Source organism: Nycticebus coucang, chromosome 11, assembly GCF_027406575.1.
Source record: "Nycticebus coucang isolate mNycCou1 chromosome 11, mNycCou1.pri, whole genome shotgun sequence".
NCBI lineage: Eukaryota > Metazoa > Chordata > Mammalia > Primates > Lorisidae > Nycticebus > Nycticebus coucang.
In genome coordinates, this window is record NC_069790.1 from 124,198,124 (window position 1) to 124,218,315 (window position 20,192).

Sequence of the window (20,192 nt, forward strand, 5' to 3'; positions counted from 1 at the left end):
AATAAATAAATAGAATAGAATAGACAACTATCTTAAACTACACGTGAACTTTATGGACACGCTGCATATATAACTAAAATGTATGTTATCTTAGGTAATGACTAGGTCTAGGGAAATAAATCATTATAGAAGTTGGAGTGAGGCTGTTAATTTCTAGATATCACAGCCATCGAAGGATGTGGAAGGCCTCATTTAGAAGGTGATTTTCAAGGAAAGAACCAAAATAAATGAAAGATCTCAAGCATTTCAAGCAGAAAAGGGTAGGTCCAAAGTCCTTGAGCCTGGTGGGTGGCCATCTTGCTCCAGGAGGCAGGAGAAGTTGGTGAGAATGGGGGAAAGATGGGGCAGTGGGTGGACGGGAACATAGAGACCTCCAAGAGCCAGGCTGGGCAGGGCCTCCTGGTCAGGCAGGACTTGGGCTTTTACCACAAGGGAGATGGGAGCTGTGGGAGGGCTGCTGGCAGGGCAGGTGGTGACAGTGTTTGCGAGATGGCCATGCAGGAGCAGAGAGAAAGCCTCTATGGGGTCTCGAGGCCAAACACCCATGCCCTTGGCAGGGGTGGTGGTGGTGGGGAAGGGTGCTTCTGATCATAGTTTAAGGTGAACTTATAGAATTCCCTGGCCACCCATGTGTAAGGTGTATAAGACGGAGACAAAGAGAAGACTGCCAAGAGTTCAACCTAACAGCCAATTGGGGTAGCTCCTATCCGAGATGAGGAAGAAGCTTGCAGAAGGTCACAGGAGCAGAGGGGCTCGGCAGGTTCCTGTTGACTTGAGGTGCCCATTTGACACCAGGTAGAGACAGTAAGAAGGCAGCTGGACAGACAAGTTTGAAGTTCAGGGTGGGGCCCAGCACAGGCTCCCGTGATCTGAGCTGGGAACTGAGTCTGCATGTGGTTTGGAGACCGTAAGCCTGGATGATGTCACCTGGGAAGTGAAGAGATGCAGGTCGTAACTCCTGGGCACTCCGCCATTCTGAGGCCGGGGAGACGATGGAAGGCACCAGAGAGCATGAAAAGGCATGGCGAGGGAGAGGGGACAGGCGTGTGTGTGTGTGTGTGTGTGTGAAGCCGGGGGCAGCCAGGGCTCTGGGGAGGGGAGTGAGGGATGTGTCAGGTAAGATGACAGCTGAGAAATTATGGCCTTTGGCCCATGTCTCTGGTACCTTCGAGAAGAGCAGTTTTGGCCGAGTGGTTGGTTAAGAGCTCACAGGATAGGAGGAGAAAAATCAGAGCATACAGAATAAAACTTCCACAGGGGTGTGGCTAGACATTTTGCTAAGATAAAATCAGCACGGCCCAGAGCCCGCACAGTGAGGACACCACATACCCAGAAGCAAGGAAGTGTAAGCTAAACTCTGAGCGAGGTGTGACTTCATATCCCTAAGAGAGAAGAGAAAACGCGTTGTGCTTCTGGGGAAGGGGAGAGAAGATGCGTTCCTACATCTGTAGCAGGAGTGCAAATACCACAAACATTCTGGAAAGCAACTTGACAAAACCTGCTTAAATTTTTAAAGAACTTAGGCATCATCAGTCTCATCCTTAGATATCTGTGCTATAAGAAGATTTTGAGGCTGGGAGAGATGGCTCATACCTAGAATCCTAGCACTTTAGGAGGCTGAGGCGGGAAGATCACGTGTGGTCAGAAGTTTGAGAACAGCTTGGAAAACCTAGCGAGATCCCATCTCTACCAACCCCACCCCTAGCCACTCAGTGGGGAAAATGAGGTGGGAGGACCCCTCAGGGGCCCAGGAGTTTAAGGCTGCCATGAGCTATGCTCATACTACTGCACTCCAGCCTTGGTGACAGAGCAAGACCCTGTTTCTAAAAAAATTTAAAGCCACCAACGCATCCCTAAAAACAGATAGATTAGGATCTTTATTACAACACTGTTCATAGGAACAGCTCGCCAGATCCTCATTATTCATAGTTCCAGCTTGTTGATCCTCATTCAAAGCTTTCCTATTGCAAATTCACCTCGTGGTAAAACTTACTTGTAACTCCCAAAGTAATACAGCATTTTGCAGCCATTCCCTGCCATGGCAGAGAAGCATTTGAGTTGTTCAACTGTGCATTTCCAGCTGAGGTAGAACAAGGCAGTGTTCAGCTTTTTTGTTTCAAATCTTAACACTGTGAACTATTATCGTTTTTGTGTTCCTTTGTGCCATTTTTTTTTTACATGTTTGTGTTTTATGTTGCTGATTTCTCTGTTTAAAATGGCCTTGAGTACACAGCTATGATTTAATAATAAAAAAATAAAAACTAAAATGGCCCTGAGGCATGGTGTTGAAGTACATATAGTGCTTTTAAGTACAGAAAGGCTGTGATGTGCCTTACTGAGAAAATATGTCTTTTAAATAAGCTTTGTTCAGGCATACGTTACAGTGCTGTATGTAGACTTTGAGTTCAGTTAATGAATCAACAATATATATTCAATACAGTGTCATTAAGCAGCAACCCACATAAGCAAGGTTATCTATTGATCAGTTGACAAAAATGTTGTGACCAAGGTTCAAAGGACCCTAACCTTGAATCTCCCTGAATTAGTATCCACTAATTCAGTGTTAGTTAGTGGTGACTTTGTAACATAACTACCATGAATAGCAGGAATGGATTGTTACCTTTTGGCAAGGATTGAGTGAGTAGTGAAGGCATAGCCCGCAGTGTGGACCATGGAATATTATGAAATCTTTAGAGGTCACTAATTCAAGAGAACCCTGTTTCTTGGAATCACAATTTCCTTATGTATTGCCGCCTGAGAAAGCTAAGGTGCAGAGATGTGTAGTGATGTGGGACCATTTCTAACCGTGTCATATGGCTGTGTTTGCACATGGCTGGCTGAGCACACACAGAGCGATGTACCAGGCTGACAGGCGGTGGGGGGCTCCTCAGGGTGGGTGTGAGTGTCTGTGTGGCCGTGTGTGTGCCATGCAGAGGGTGGGGTGAGTTAAAAGGAAATACAGCCTGGTTGATGATTTCTCTAATGTATTATAGAATCCCTTGTGTACTGTGAAGAAATTTGAAGGAGAAAGTGATAGTCCTGTAAAGGCTGACATGCAGTCATGCCCATATGGGCAAATTGCAAAGCAGTGTGTACAACATGATTTCTGTTTTGTCACAACTCTGCATATGCTCCTAAGTCTGAGTGAGAAGCACACGGAGAGCGTGGGGGTCTTGTGACAAAGGTTATCTGCATTCATGCTCATTGCTGTTGAGTTGTTTCAGCAGGTGCTGTAATAATAACAGTAATAAATGTGTTTTGCTAAGAGGGTCCTTATCTAACAAAAGCAATCAATGTAGCCTGGTTCTGTGTATCCTTAATGAATCACCAACAATAAAAAAAAAAAAAAAAAGAAAATTGAAAAAATCCAAATAAAATGTGAAAATGCAACTTCATTGACATTGTTCTGCTAGCAAAGAAACAGCATGACCGTGTTCTTAGCGATGCCTGACATGCCCAAGGGTAAGATGGCACCAGCAGGTGCAGTGTCCTCGCCTGACTCCCAGTAGTTACGTGTAATACTTTACAAGTCTTTTTTTTTTTTTTCTTTTAGGAATCGTTAAGAGCCGTCAAATATGAAATCTCTCCAGATAGAGAATATGCACTTTTTTCATACAATGTGGAACCAGTGAGTACTAACTACCCTTTTCTGTCTATGAAAGAGTCGTGTCCTTATTCTGGTACCTCATTTAATGTATTTTCTTGGCCCTTCTTTCTTAGTGATCTTGAAACCTGAAGCATTTTAAAGCCTGAAATAGTCTGTTTTGCACGTCATCCTGCCACCTGGGAGACAGGAAGGGCATAAAAATCTGCATTGTAGGCAAAAAAAATCACTGATTTCAGGGTGCTTTCTTAGGTTCTTCTCTGGGAGATGGTGAGAACTTGTTTTTTATATATAGTTGACTTTTTGTGTAATCACTTGTCCTTGCTGTTTCCACAATCCAACCATAAATTTTATCTTAAGAACAAAAAGTAACTGCCAAGTTCTCCTTAAACTAAAATCCATGTTAATGATCTCCTGACCTCAGTGTTCCAGGGAGGTGAACCATCACTCCTATTGTACAATCTCTGTTTTTAGTATTTCATATATGTGAACCACCCATAAAATTTCACCAGAGTTTTCTGTAAAATCTCACTGTGTAAACTCTGTCTTAAAACTTCCTAAGCCAGGGCTTTTGTCCTTTCTTCTTCTTTCTTTTTTAAAATTTAGCATTCTGATATTTTAAAATCCATTTTGTCTCTTTAATTTTAAATAAGCTAGGAGTTGACATTTATTTGTATAAATGAAGCAGATGTTTCAGCTTATAAGAGATAAACAACTTTGAAAATATGCATTTAGGAATTTTATGCCATACTCAAAGAGTTCTGCTGCCTTTCTAGCTTTTCTGAAACCGTCGTAATTATAGTGGCTGATGCTTCTGTGAGGCTTCCAGGTGCCTGCGTTGTGCTGCAGGTCAGGATAGCTCCCTGGTGAGCTGGAGAGACTCTCCTCTGTTGTGAGCTGGTCAGGCTCGATTGGTGTCCTGATAGGAAAGCCGGGGATTAGTTTGCATGGAGATCTGAGTCCAATTCTATGATTTAAAAAAAAATTTTTTAGAAGTTGATTTGACAACTGGGTTATATATTTGGAGACTTTAACTTAATTTCTCCAACTGTAGATTTCTTAAAATTCTATTTCAGTTTTCCATTTTTCAGTTTTTTAAATGGCCATTATATAAAATCTTACATTTTCTCCATCCAAATTCTTTGGAACAATTTGTACTCTTAATTCGATCTAGAACAGTTGGTGAAATTGACATTCCAAAAGGCTTGGGCTGGGCTTGGAGCCTGTTGCTCAGTGGTTAGGGTGCCAGCCACATATACTGGGGCTGGTGGGTTCAAACCTGGCCTGGGCCTGCCAAACAACAATGACAAGTACAACAAAAAATAATAGCCAGGCATTGTGGTGGGCGCCTGTAGTCCCAGCTACTTGGGAGGCTGAGGCAAGAGAATTGCTTAAGCCCAAGAGTTTGAGGATGCTGTGAGCTGCGACAGCACAGCACTCTACCCAGGGTGACATAGTGAGACTCTGTCTCAAAAAACAAAACAAAACAAAACAAAAAAAGGCTCGGGACTCTCTGTGTTTTCTAAACCCAGCCCTGAGCTTGCCTCTGTAAGTTTCAAGCATGTGGATGTGAGGTCATGGATTATAGACTATTTCAACTCCCTTCATCATCCTCGAACATCACCAAAAATATGATCTTCACACCTGAAGAAGAGAGAAAAGTCAGCAGATGTTTGAAAGACTTCCATGGATGTGTTCTATGCCGCCCCGGGAGGCACAGCTGAGCCTGAGTCGGGGCATCAAAGAGAGACAGATTTCAGGCTACCTCACTGGACAGTCCATTCATCCCTAGAGTCCCCCAGCAGTGGGATGGAACACCTTGTGATGTGGTGAGCATCCTGCCCTGGAAGCAAAACAGATGATGTGTCTGTTCCTCAGAATGCTCTGGAAAAGGTCCTCACGTATCTGGAAGAGCCCCCATCTGCACAGCTGTGGTTCTGTGCATGATGGAATTCACCAGTTTCCCTCCTCTTCCCCAGCACTGTGCTTGAAAGAGTGCCCGGGAGTCCCACTGGATCGATAACCATTTTGGTAAAGATTGTTTTGCTCAACCTGAGTCCCCACCATGTAGGATGCTGGCTAAGTAGAAACCTTGAAATAACCATTTCTTATTTCGCAGCCTATGTTGGCATTTGGAGTAAGGCCGTCCAGACTGTTTTCTCAAGTGAAGGAAAACATAGAAAATTTGGAGTGGATCAAGAGAACTATAAAAATGATTAAAACATTGAAAATGTAAATATGTATAATTACATTTATATATATATACATTTATTGAAAATGTAAATATATATTTATATTTACATTTATTTTTACGTATTATTTGTATTTATATTTATATTTACATTTTCAATAAATTTACATATATGTACAAGTGGATACTTTTAGCTTGAATAAAAGAAGTAATACTTAGCAACTTTCACCTCCTGAGCAGTTACTGAACACATGATTATTCAAGCGAGTATTCTCTGTTCTTCTGGAGGAATAATTATAAGGACAGAGCTGGAGATTCTGCATGAGAATTTTAAGTTATATATTAGGAAGAACTTCCAAACTGGATAAACTAAGATGGGAATGATTTTAGAAAAGGGAATGGGTTTCAAGTTCCAGGGTAGGTCTGTAATTCTGGAATAAGTAGACTAGATCAGGACTTCTTAAGTTGTGTTTATTATCAACAAGTATTACTAATAATAGCATATTAATGATATAATAATCATTATTAGTTAATATAATTAATAGTGTGTCATTCTTGGGTATTCTTTTTTTTGTGGTTTTTGGCCGGGGCCAGGCTCGAACCTGCCACCCCTGGTATAAGGGGCCAGTGCCCTACTCCTTGAGCCATAGGCATTTCCTCTCTTGGGTATTCTTTATAAAATCTTCTATATTCAAATGAACCTGAGAACTCTAGTCAAACACAGTTAATAAATTTCTTTACTGCAGGACCTTTTGAAGTTTTTGATATTCTAATGAGGGTTACACAATATTTCTTATGTGGGGATTATGATATGGGATTCCAAACTAATTGTGGGGAAACCAGAACTTTGTATTTGTATCCATGCTGATCACATTCTTACCAGTGCATCTCAAAGGCAGCTAATGTATCTTGTCTGTATGAACTAGCTCAACTTTTTCTTAAAAAGACTATCATACAAACATTTTAGACTAGACCAACTGTTCAGAAACTGGGCATCTGTCACTTATTTGAGTAAATACTTCATTTACATTAAAATTTCATTACATTGTGTTACTGTTCCACTAAAAAAAAAAAAAAAAAATTCAAATTTTCCACTTTGCGTGCTTCCAGCCCTGCTTCTGTCTGCTGTTCACCCAAACACACTGGGCTGGGAAGCTGATCCCCCTTTTAATACTACTGAATCCTTAACTTGACTCACAGCCTTGAACCATACAAAATCTCCAGTTATCATTATGTCAGCCCCATGTTTTATTGATGCCTCAAACGTACCTTAAAAACATATATGAACAAGTCAATTATCAAGTAGATTTCAGACCCAGGCACTTTTCCAATTTTTTTAGGCAGGTAAATATAGGTCCGTAAGTGGCGTGTCTGGAACATGAAAAATTATTACCGATGCCCTGTTTTATTTATGTGGTTTCTGAAGGGTCCTCTTGAAAATAAGTTAGATGTTGGGAGATAATAATTTTTTATTTATAATTAGAAAACGATGTTAACTATATTAATAGAAAAAAAATCCTTAAAACAAACTTATCTAAATAGATCAGCCATGTTACCTTATATAGACAAATATGAAAAGTTTTCAAAACTCTTTTGGGAGGAGATAAAACTTTAAATGCAATATCTTAGATCATTTAAAATTGTTTTCTGCGACTTTCAAAGAGAAAAGAACTTACATCTGGAAAATATTCTTTTTTTTTTTTTTTTTTTTTGTAGAGACAGAGTCTCACTTTATGGCCCTCGGTAGAGTGCCGTGGCCTCACACGGCTCACAGCAACCTCTAACTCCTGGGCTTCCGCGATTCTCTTGCCTCAGCCTCCCGAGTAGCTGGGGCTACAGGCGCCCACCACAATGCCCGGCTATTTTTTGGTTGCAGTTTGGCCAGGGCTGGGCTTGAACCCGCCACCCTCAGTATATGGGGCCGGCGCCCTACCAACTGAGCCACAGGCACCGCCCCTGGAAAATATTCTTAATTAATTTTTCTTAAAAAAAAAAAAAACCGGGCGGCGCCTGTGGCTCAGTGAGTAGGGCGCCGGCCCCATATGCCGAGGGTGGCGGGTTCAAACCCAGCCCCGGCCAAACTGCAACAAAAAATAGCCGGGCGTTGTGGCGGGCGCCTGTAGTCCCCGCTGCTTGGGAGGCTGAGGCAAGAGAATCGCGTAAGCCCAGGAGCTGGAGGTTGCTGTGAGCTGTGTGACGCCACGGCACTCTACCGAGGGCGGTACAGTGAGACTCTGTCTCTACAAAAAAAAAAAAAAAAAAAACCACTGAATATTTGTGAAGAATTTCACTGCAGTCTTTAGAGGAATTAATTGAGATGATCATTTTTGTAGCCAGTGGAACACCATTCTGGTCCAAATAAAATTTTGTCCAAAAGCTGGTCATATTTTAGGATTTTGTTCTAAACTTTCAGGCGATCACACAGTTACTCAGGTAGCACAGATGGGTTGATGCAGGTTAACTGATCTGTTTTTAGTTATCTGTTGCTATATAACAAACTATCCCAAAACTTAGTGCCTTAAAGCAAACAGCATGTATTATGTCATGGTTCTTGTGGGCCAGAAGTCTGGGCTCACTTCCCTGAATTCTTTGACCCAGAATCTTTCCAAAGGCTACGCAGCTGTATGTGGGCTTCCGTTTCATCTCAAAGCTCGACTGGAGAAGGCTCTGTGTCCAGGCTGACCTGCATGGTTATTGACAGGGTTCAACTCCTCACTAGCTCTTTGCCAGAGGTTCCTCCCAGAGGGAGCCTCTCCACAAGGGAGCTCACAGCATGGCAGTTTGCCTCCTCAGAGGAGTGGAGGAGAGCCAGCAGGGTGGACATCACCATTTCTGTGACTAAATGTCAGAGTGAGGTCCCTCACATTGACAATATTCTATTTATTAGAAACAGGTCACTTAGCTCAGCCTACATGCAAAGGGAGAGGACTCTTTATTCATGATGCCAGGAGTAGGGATCGTTGGAAGCTGTTTCAGAAGCTTCCTACCACACCATTTTAAGAAAATGTGATCTCTTGTATTTATGTGGTATGTAAGGACCCTGCCATCTGCTAAAGGATACATTTGCTCATAGAATATAATAAACTCCTTTCTTACTTATATGGCCTCTGTCATAGTCTGTTTTCTGTTGCCATAACAGAATACCGCGACTGATTCATAATGAATTTCTTTTTTTTTTATTAAGTCATTTGTACATAGATCATAAATACATTTATGCCATTATGGGATTTGATGTGTTGATTATTTGTACAAATTGGAGTGCTTACATCCTACTAATCAAAATAGCTTTTACCTCATTTACCCAAATACAGTATTAAGGCATTTGCATTCTACACCCGATAGATCCAACTTGTACTTGCAATGTGCTCCATAGGTGTGGTCCCCCTACTAACCCTCCCTCTATCAACCCACCCCCTCCATAACCCCTCCCTCCACTTCCCTCCTTCATCCTAGGCTATAGTTGTGTTTCATTTTCATATACAAGTGTGAGTGATTATAAATTGGTTTCACAGTAGTACGGAGTACATTGGATTTTTTTTTTCCATTCCTGAGATACTTTACTAAGAAGAATATTTTCCAGCTCCATCCATGTAAACATAAAAGAGGTAGAGATTTATTTCTTACAGTTCTGCAGACTTTGAAGTCCAAGTGCGGGTCACTAGCACCTGGCAAGGCTGTCCCATGGTGGAAGGGAGAAGTGGGTGAGTGTGCAAGACAGAGAGAGCACAGGGGCCAGGATCACTTGCATGATGAACTCTGATGATAACAGGTCTACTCCATTAATAATTACACTGATCAGTTTGTGATAGCTCCACCCTCGTGACCCCATCACCTCTGACAGGCCCCAACACCCAATACCGTTGCTTTGAGGATTGCTTCTAACACATGAATTTGGGGGACACATTCAAACCATTGCATCCCCCAGGCTTCCAAGAAATTACAGACACAAGGTGGTGTGACTATAGGCTCATCTCAAGAGAGTGTGCTGAGGCAGGGAGACAGGGAAACCAAGTTTTCCTCCCTCGTCTGCAAATGATTTAGATGGCCAAGAGGGTGAGATGACTGCAGTTTTTCTGTCAGAGAAATGAGGATAATGAGTTCATTAGTGACTCAGAGATTCTGTGGGTGGTTAGATGGATGGTAAGTTACTTGCCTAAGTTTTGTGCAAATTAAATGAATAATGTAAGAAGATGACTAACCCCGATCTTGATGTATAGTACAATCTTCATACTATCATTTTATTTTTATAACAGATTCAAGCTCTGTGGAATAAAGATGTTATATAAATGTATAGAAGTATAGTATTATTATAATTTCCTGTGGAACCCCAGTGAAAACCTTACTTACTTTTTGCACTACTTCCAGAATCTCAACTTCAGTAATAAACTTAAAAGTGAGAAATAGGTTATTAAATGTGGATGTGTTTCTCTTGGCTTACTGGCACATTTCTTAAAGGATTTTGTTAAGTTGCATACTAACAAGAGAAGTATTCAAAGAAATATTATGAAATATTATGAGTATGATGTTCTTTTTGTCTTGTAAGGATTGTATATTATAGTTAATAATGATACTGCTTACTTACTGTGGAAGCTAATTTGTTAGTAGAGATGGAGATTCGCAGAGATGTTGATTCACAGAGATGGCGATTTGCAGAGATGGCATTCCCGTTCACACCCCGGTGTTGTTTTTACCCGGGTTAATGTCTTCCATTCATCTCTAGCACATCTTGCCTGCAAATCTTGCATCCATGGACAGATGCTCTGGAAATTGATTTGCAAGACTTGAACAGGCTTAGCAATGTATTCTTCATACAGAAGAATAAAAGGTGTTTCTCTTGTTATGTAGGTGTCTACATAACATTTCCTAACCTGGTCAATAAACAAATAATAGACAGTCCCCCTTCTTGGTTTTTCCCAGAGGCAGATGCTGGTAATACATTGGGAAATTGAATGATTCTTTAGCTTCAACAGCTTCCCCCTCAGAGGGGAGAGTGCTCTGTGTACACCTTTCTCCTCAGAAGGGAGAGGCCTCCATGTGCAACTTCCCTCTCAGAGGGGAGGAGGACTCAGTATATAGGTTCCCCCTCAGAGGGGAGGAGGGCTTAGTATATAGCTTCATCCTCAGAGAGGAGGAGGGCTCAGTATATAGCTTCACCCTCAGAAGGGAATCAGACTCAGTATATAGCTTCCCCCTCAGAAGGGAGAGGCCTCCATGTGTAGCTTCCCTCTCAGAGGGGAGAAGGGCTCAGTATATAGGTTCCCCCTCAGAGGGAAGAAGGGCTTAGTATATAGCTTCATCCTCAGGAGGAGGGCTCAGTATATAGCTTAACCCTCAGAAGGGAATCACACTCAGTATATAGCTTCCTCCTCAGAAGGGAGAGGTCTCCATATGCAGCTTCCTTCTCAAAGGGGAGGAGGGCTCAGTATATAGCTTCATCCTCAGGAGGAGGGCTCAGTATATAGCTTCACCCTCAGAAGGGAATCACACTCAGTATATAGCTTCCCTCCCAAAGGGGAGGAGGGCTCAGTATATAGCTTCATCCTCAGGAGGAGGGCTCAGTATATAGCTTCACCCTCAGAAGGGAATCACACTCAGTATATAGCTTCCCTCTCAGAAGGGAGAGGTCTCCATATGCAGCTTCCCTCTCAAAGGGGAGGAGGGCTCAGTATATAGCTTCATTCTCAGAGGGGAAGAGGGCTCAGTATATAGCTTCCCCCTCGAAGGGAGAGGCCTCCATGTGCAGCTTCCCTCTCAGAGGGGAGGAGAGCTCAGTATATAGCTTCACCCTCAGAAGGGAATCAGATTCAGTATATAGCTCCCCCTCAGAGGGGAGAGGGCTCAATGTTTAGCTTCCCCCTCAGAGGGGAGGTGGGCTCAGTGTGGAGCTTCTAGGTCTTGATTTCTTCCCTTAGAGATTTACTCTGCTCAAATCTTGAGTAAGGATGATTTGAAGCTGAGCTTTACATTACAGGAATTGAAGCAGTTTTCACATTATATATATATATATATATTTTTTTTATTATATATATATTTCACAAGAAATATATAAGTTTCTTGTCTCCTCCTGTCCTTGTGGGGAGTTGATAATGGCCTATTTTGGCAACTAAGGTACTATGAAATATATAGTTCATATAAACCTAAATGAGTACCCTAACACGGATGGTCTTGATCAAGCCTATTTAGTGAGTTGAACCCAATTTGAATTCCAGAATCTGCAGAGCACCCATCAGATGGAGTTACCCATTTATCTATATCTTAATTAAATTTAAAAATAATATGGATTTTATAAGTAAAGTAGAGGGATTGGCTATAAATTATTGAACCCATGCTATGAACTGAATTATAACTGCTACAAATCAATGCAGGTTAATTCCTATGTTGCGGGAACGATCAAAAGCTGTTGTCCCGATGTGGGGCTCTTGTTTTCTTTCTTTCTTTTTTTTTTTTTAAGAAAGAAAAAACTGTATTTGAATTATAATGCTTGATATATACCAATAATGTCTGTTAATCTTATTGATGTACACAGCTATGATTTAATAAAAAAAAAAAAAAGAGAGATCTTGTTTTCTACCATTGCTTCTTCCTCAGAGTATGTGCTGGTGACATCCTTGCCGGCGAGTGCCTCAGGCAACTGTGGGCTAGTTGTTTCTGTGTTGTCTACAGAACCTTTCCAGGGCTCACCTTGGGAGCCAGCTGACCACGTTCAGAGGTTCACGCAGGACACGTCCCTTCCATGTGCCTGACTGTCAGCTGCCGTGAGACATGCAGGCATTCGCACCTCCATGTGCGGGGGCTGCAAGGTCTCCCTGGAGAGCAGAGTCCTTGTGCAGCGTTTTGCAGTTGCTGCCTTGTTCCTGCCTCAGCCCAGCACCTGCCGAGACGGCAGGAGGGGACTGTAACCTTCAGTGATTCCCCCGCTCCCCTCTCTGGAGAAGGCGATGAACAGCTGCCAGGACCAGAAGCTGGTCCAGTGCTGCTCAGAGTGGGTCCTGCACCCATTAGTGCTGCTCAGAAGCCCCTTTACCCTGTGATTAATTTCTGAGTCTTGTTTCCCATCGTCTTTCCTTTCAGCGGCATTGGAGTGTTTTGTTGGCACACCGATGTTTTGCTCTTCTACAACATAAGGCCTACTTCTCTGCGACTCTGACTAGATTAGACTGTTGAAAACTGCCATTATTGATCCGTGAAATGTGTGTTTTCATCTGGGTCTTGCCTGAGTATGATGCACACAGTTACCTTGTGAAAATCAAATAACATGTGTAAGATCTTGGAAAGCTACTTAAAGGCTGCCTCCGTGTGAGGCCGTGTGGGATGACACTGCTGCGTGGGAACAGCGGCCTGAGGGGAGGGGAATTCTCTCTGTTCAGGTCGTTCATTGGAAGCTATTGTTTGGTTTTTGAAATTGTACATTTTTAGAGGTTTTTGTTTTGTTTTTTGTTATGTTGTTTTAATACAAAACTAGTTCCAAACTGACACACGGAATTTTGTTTCTTGTTTTATTGTTTATTTGTATCTTTATTTCTACTCAGTTTTCAGACCTGAATTTAAGATCAAGAACTTAAGTATAAAAAAAATGTAGCCCAAACATTGATTCTTTTCTTAACAAAATGCAAACTTTGTTAAGGTACTTCTATGTGTGTCAGAGAGAAAGAGAGAAAGAGTTTTGGCTCCGGCTACAACAGAGAAATAGAGGGTTTTACCTATCTGAAGGATTCTATTAATCAAAAAGTTTAGGGACTGGTACTTTTGAGTATAGTTTCTGCAGAGTTCTTGAAATATTTATTTGTATTATATCATGTAATGTTATAAGAAGAGCCATTTTTAGCATAGCCATGGCAGTAGAAAAGTCCTAATAGACTGTGCTTGCAGGTCTCATTTGTAATAAGTGATGGCCTGTGTCTGTGATCTGTGGAGTGCAGAAGACATCCCACCTCCCACCGCTGCAACCCAGGGCACCTCTTCAAGTCGCCTCCCAATTGATCCCTCTGCTTTACTCTGACCATGGTCCAGGCTGGTCTCCAGGTGACTTGAGTAGCACCCCCATCTGCTTCCACAGCCTCATCTTAGGTGACGGGACGCCTCAGGCCCACAGCACACAGCTCAGCCCAGCCACTGTCGACCCTCTGTACACTCAATGTACCATGTTCCTTCCGAACTAGGGACCTTTGAGCTCACTGTGCCCTCTCTCCCTGGAACATTCAGACAAGGAAAAGACTCTTTCTGAGGCAGAAAGGAAGGAAATAACTGAATGTGTGGGTAGGTCTGCTGGTAGGCTAGCTGTGGAAGGATCACTGAGTTTTGTTCAGTGCACTGTTTTATTTTTCCCAGTACATTTTGAGATCACGTCACTTGTTGAGAGTCAGTGTGAGGAAGTGCGGTCTGCAGAGAGAAGAGGGATGAGATAGTCTCAGTTGGCAGGACAGTGGGCTCGGGAGGTGTAATGTGGAGGCAACAGAAGGTGAATGAGGTCAGGAGTTAAAGATGTCTTCCAATGAGTGATTGTCAGCCCAGAGCGTGGGAAGCAGGAGGCCACATGCAGAGAAGGGTGGGCCAGTGGGTGTCAGTGGGCTGGCCGTCCTGAGTTGGCTCAGAAATCTGAGTGGTGAGGAAGTCAGGGCCAAGGCAGTGTCAAGATAGAGCGTGGTTAGCGGGAGATGAGTGCAAGGTGGTCCAGGGAGGCTCCTGTGACATTGGTGCTAACAGGAAATCTGAAATGACAAATGAGGGTGCAGGAGCTGATGGGTGCTGAAGAAGGGGTGTTGGGTGACACAGGGGTATGGAGGGGAGGAAACGCAGTGGGGCTTTAGTGGAGGGGCAGAGAGCCTCAGTGACCTCAGGGACCCTCAGGGGGAGGAGGAGGAAGGACCCCCCCAGTCCATCTCCTCCCACGGGCATGTGAGAGGGTGAAATGAGAAAGAACCTCTCCACTGAGGGCCCCGTGCAACATTCAGGAGGCTGCAGGTGTAGTGGCAGCTGTCAGGCAGAGGGCAGGTGCGTCAGGGTATGGTGAAATGGGGGAGGCTGGGGCTGGGTCCTCCTGGCCCATGGGGGGACTCTGACAGCGCTGGATTGCATGGCATCTTCTCGGCTTCCCATGGCACAGCAGTGACAAAGTAACAATAGTAATAATTCCTACAGCCCCCACCCCACTTGTGGAGGGGCTCTCAGTCATCTCAATTAAACAGTGAAGTTTGTGTGATTGGTAATAAAAGAAAGGAAGTGTAAATGAAGAGAGAAATGGGTTTGCTGAGTAATGTGGGAGATGAGAGAGAGTTTTATTCTGAATGGCCATCATTGTGACGTAGCTCAAATTTGTCTTGAAACGTTTGTTCTTCAGTTCCAATGTGGCAGTCTGTGACTGCCTGTGAGCTCCTTAGCAGCAATTATATGCAGACACTCAAAACTGAGTAATATGGACCAAGCTACCGAGGCCTTCTGAACAACCGTTGGACCAAGAGGCTTGCACTGTGGACCATTCTCTCTGCTCTGTGATCAGAGTGTTTTTATGCTATGAAAAACCATAAGGGTTAATCGCTGTCCTAAGTTAGGATCAATTCCTTTTGTGATTTGGAGGCTCAACTCCTGTCACAAAAATAATTTAACAAAATGTAAAATTAAGATGCCACCTAGAGCATTGCCAGTGATACCACACGTCTCTCCGTTCTAGCACAGGGTAAAATTAGACAACCCACTTCCAGAAACAGGTTACAGCATGCTTTTGCTTTTCTTCTAGGAAACTAAAATAATTATTTTTATGATAGCAAATAGACCTTCCAGAATGTCACTTTCAGAAGCTGACCGAGTTCCCACTGCTTCCATAGTGTTTTCCACAGTAAATAAGGAGCGTCATTTGAAAAACCCCACAACACCCCTGTGCGTGGTAAACCAATCCAAGTGCCCTGGGACTCAGTGGTTTTAGCAAACAGTAGTTTTCATTTTCTAGTAGTCTTTTCTTCTGCCTTGTTGGGTTGCTTTATTTTTGAGAGTTTATTATACAGCAAACGCCTAAGCATGCGAGAGTGAGCCTGTAGTCTGCTCCGGCAGGATGCCTGAGTCAGCCACTGCCACCAGCTCCGTGCTTTGGGCCAAGTCCACGACCACAGCTTTTGAATTTGTAGAAAATTAATGAGCGCAAGTGATGAGCTGCTTGAGCGATTCCTAAATTGGGTGCCGCCTTGAGCCTCTTGCAGAGAGTGGAGCCAATTTAACAGACACCAGGGGGCATGTGTGTGCACACATGTGTGCACGTGTGTGTGCATGTCGGGAGTAAGTGGTCAATACTTTCTTCCTAAGTGCAGTAGACAGAGAAGTGTGCAGGGTTAGTCATTCAGTCACACTGCAATCTGCTGTACAATTAAGAAATGATCAACTGGAAAATTCTTTTGAGTAGAAGGGGCATGGACTGTGATGAGGTATCACTCCTTGGTTGTGATTTCTGCCTGAGCTCCATATGCAGAGAAAGTCAATTATCAACAGAAGAAAAATACTTTCTTAACTTTGGAATGAAGAAATATGCAAGCAACAAACCTGGGTTTGGGAGAGGTCTTCTAGCTGTGATCTGATGATCCCTTAGGTGTGGGTTGGGTCAATGTCTTACAGCTGTGATTAGATGATTTCTCTTTTTTTTTTTTTTTTAGAGACAGAGTTTCACTCCGTTGCCCTCCGCAGAGTGCTGTAGCGTCACAGCTCACAGCAACCTCCAGCTCTTGGGCTTAGGTGATTCTCTTGCCTCAGCCTCCCAGTAGCTGGGACTACAGGTGCCCACCACAATGCCTGGCTATTTTTGTTGCAGTTTGGCCGGGGCTGGGTTTGAACCTGCCACCCTTGGTATATGGGGCTGGCGCCCTACTCACTGAGCCACAGGTGCTGCCTGATTCGGTGATTTCTTAAGTGAGGAAATAAGAAGGGATGAGTGAGATCAGCCAGGTTTTATATTCACAGACCATTACATTCACCACTTTCACTTGCTTGCCCCTGCTCTGAATTGAACCAATTGCTATGGCTTCCTTGGAGCCCGTGGGGTGCTCTTAGAAGTCCAGTAGGGACTGCAGTCAGCAGGCTTGGCATTCAGGTTGTCATAGGAGAACTGAGGCCTGCAGACTGAGTCCTAGCCTCCTCAGGCCGCCCAGGGCCCAACTGGGTTCCGTGAGAGGTTCCCGCCACAGTCACCTCATCTGCACCTGTGTCCCCCTTTCCCTGGCTGCTGTGTCTGTCCTGTAACTACTGTAGGGGCCGTTCCACCCAAATGTGACCCTCTGACTGCCGATGGAAGTGTCTCACAGGAGGCCCATTAGGAATGCTGGATCCCAGGCCCCAACCCTCCTAAGGAGACTTGGATGTGATTGGAATGCACACTGCAGTCTGAGCCGTGCCCATCTAAACAACAGCTCCCCCAATCTCCCCTCTGGTCCAGATCTCCCGGGAGCCCAGGGGGACCTCAGACACAGCATGTGCAAACTGGGCCCATCCACTCCACCTGCACAGGCCTCACCTCTTACCCCAGACACGAGTGTGTTGGGGCAGCACAGTCGTCCCCTCCCTGGACCCAGCTGACATCACCTTCTCCTGTCCTTAGGAGGCCCCTCCTGTCCCCCCGCCCCCAATGCCCACCCAGCAACTGCCTTCGTCCTTATCTTTAGAATCACGTGGAGTCCCAGGGCCTCTTTGCCTCTGTCTGTACCCCCCGCCTCCCCAACACACACACCTTTAGTCCCTTCTCCCGGTCACCTCCAGAGCGTGGTCTAGATGCCCATGGGCTGAGCTGTTACCCAGGTTGCAGCCCCTCCCAACCCCCCTCAGTTTCCCCTCTGGGGCCCACAGCTGGTGACCAGTATGACTTCCTGCCCCTGCCCAGGAGACCTGTGCCTCCTCCCTCACTTCCACCCCAACTCCTGAGAGGGGCTCTCTGCGCTTCCCAGTTTCCCACCTTCCTGCTGCTGAGGCCCCACCCCCGTGGGCTGTAGGATCCTGGGAGGTAGTCGGCACACTGACCACTCCATGCAGGTGCGTTACATATGGACCGGGGGGGTGGGGGAGGGTGGCGGTTGCTGTGGCCACTCCTGGGCCTAGAGCATGTGAGTGGAGTGGGGCCCACACGCTCCGGAAGCTCCCTTGGCCACGGGCAGCTTTGGCTTCATCATTTTAATTTCTTAAGTGCACTTTTGTTAAGCTGCGTTTATGAGAGATCTGCTGAAATACCATTAAAGCCTTTCATACTACAGAGGCATTTAATGTTCATGAATATTTTAAAGTGCCTGGTGGCTGACCCCAGTGATTATCCCGCACAGATGCAGGCAGGCGCTGCTGCTGGTGCGCCATGGTGCGAAGTCATCAGCCTGCTCTACGTGCCCCCCTCAGAATAAGTGAGTTTTATTTGTTCACATGAAACTCATCCCCTGTGATCCTCTTGTCTCGCTATCTAATGGGAGTTTCTTTGTTTCATGATCATGGGTAGACAGGGTTGTGTGGAAGGCAGGGCCAAAGAGATCACACTTCCTTCCATCTCCTTCCCGTCCCCAGTTGGGAAAACAGCCTTCCTTCTCCCTGCTCTCAGGTGTCGTCGGCTTATTAAATAAAATGTACAAAGCAATGCAGATGGTTCTGGGATCGTCACTTGTCTGGCAAACTGGTACTTATTGCCCAGTGGAGGGGTAAAGATAAAGCAAAACCAACATCTAACTCCAAGCTTCCATTTTCTTGATAAAAATGTACCTTATCTTTCCCTTACGCGTCTTTTCCATGCTCTTACATCTCGTGCGAGCTTGAGCACCATTTTCTAGTGGTCTTTGTAGAAACTTTCAGCATCACAATGTTCAAATTTATTTGAAACAAAGTTCGGGCTCCATGTCAGGTTTGTATTTGAAATGGAAGAGCCCTGCTTAGCAAACGTGCCTTTATTTGCTAAGAGTGTAGACACAATTTTTTACTCAAACCAAAACAAATCCATCCTGTGAGTGACTATTGACTACGCTATCTGCCTCAGGCAATACAGATGGGTCAGCATCACCCCTTAGAGACAGTGAAAGCTAGACCAAGAAATACGCACGCGGCCCCATGCTGGGCCCTGGGACACATGCTCGGACCAGCAAAATGCCAATTTGATTATCCGTGCCTTCCTTTAAGCATCGTGCGTTTGTCGTTGGCATGGAGGTTACAGACCAGTGGGCAAAGATGAAAACCACAAGGACCCCTGGGAAAGGGGCGGAGGCTGATGGCTAGAGTCTGGAAGGACAGCCTCACACCTGCCCTTACTCTCTAACCCACAATTACATGTGCCAGTGGTGAGTGTTTAAATTGCAGGTGCCTTTTGGCAGAGGAAAAGAACTCTTCCTACGGATTTGGGTTAAGCCTGCATTGAATTATGGGTTTAGCCCTAGTGATGGCAACTGATGACAATGATGATAGCTGTGGGGGAAGTGACCTGAGGATGATGATGAAGAAGAAGATGAGAAGAAGAAATAGCCATCACAAGGCAGGGGACGACAGCCCTGCTAATTACGGTGCTGACAGTGTCAAAGGTGATTGTGGTGGTGACAATGATAACGATTCAGAGGACTCACTGTCATTATCTCCCAGTGGCCTCTCTCTGGGAGGACAGTGACATAATTGAAAGTCTGGGAGGAGAGGAGGGAACAAGGGGCGTCCAGCTCCTCAGGGCCTCGGATGGGAGCCCTGGAGGCTGCCCCCTGCCCCTGTATGCTGGGGAGTGAAACTGTCAAGATTAAGGGCTTTGCTGTTTCAATAGCATTTCCTCTGTCTAAATATAAACAGCCTCAGGCTCGGATCCAGCAGAGGAGACCACAGCTGCCAAACCCATCACCAGCTGCAGCCCCTGCTGGGCTTCTTTAGGGAACAAAGACCATGCTGCCCAGAACAGATTCCAAAAGCTTGAGCCTGGAAATAGGATTCTAGGTGCAAGTAATGTTCCACCGTCCCTCTGTGTCAGGTCCCAGAGTGAGTGTGGAGGGTGTCAGCTCGAGGACTTGGCCTGTGCACTTTGCAAGTACAGACAGAGGCCCTGGTTGCTTGCCACCCTGCTTGGTGCTGCGTGTAAAGGAGCAGGGGCTCTGACAGGGGAGGCGGGGGCCGGGCTCTGTGGCCCCTTCATCCCACCTGCAGATGGACTCACGACCTGATGACAGTAGCCACAGTCACTGCCTGCGTTAGACGGCCATGATGCCGGGGGTGAGCCAAGACAGGTGCGAGTGTCCCTGCTGCCGTAGAGCACTACTTGGTGTGACTCTGGGGGAGGGGAGGATGGAAGAAGCCAAAACAAAAAAGTGGGTTTAAACACATTGCCAACATAACGCGGTGCAGACACGTGATGTAGGCCGCCGGCTCAGCAGGATGCTCATGCGGTTTTTGCCCAGTGGTGCCTTTTTCAGCCCTGCATGTGCA

General features: G+C 45.0%; 1 protein-coding gene across 5 annotated transcripts in view; it reads left to right on the forward strand.

Moving 5' to 3' along the window:
• DPP6 (dipeptidyl peptidase like 6) overlaps positions 1-20,192 on the forward strand; it is a 910,604-nt gene that overhangs the window by 625,702 nt on the left and 264,710 nt on the right. For all 5 annotated transcript variants that reach the window (XM_053608766.1, XM_053608764.1, XM_053608762.1 and 2 more), the window contains exon 5: positions 3,554-3,628. In XM_053608766.1, the coding sequence (XP_053464741.1) occupies positions 3,554-3,628 (75 nt within the window). The remainder of the gene's footprint in view (positions 1-3,553; positions 3,629-20,192) is intronic.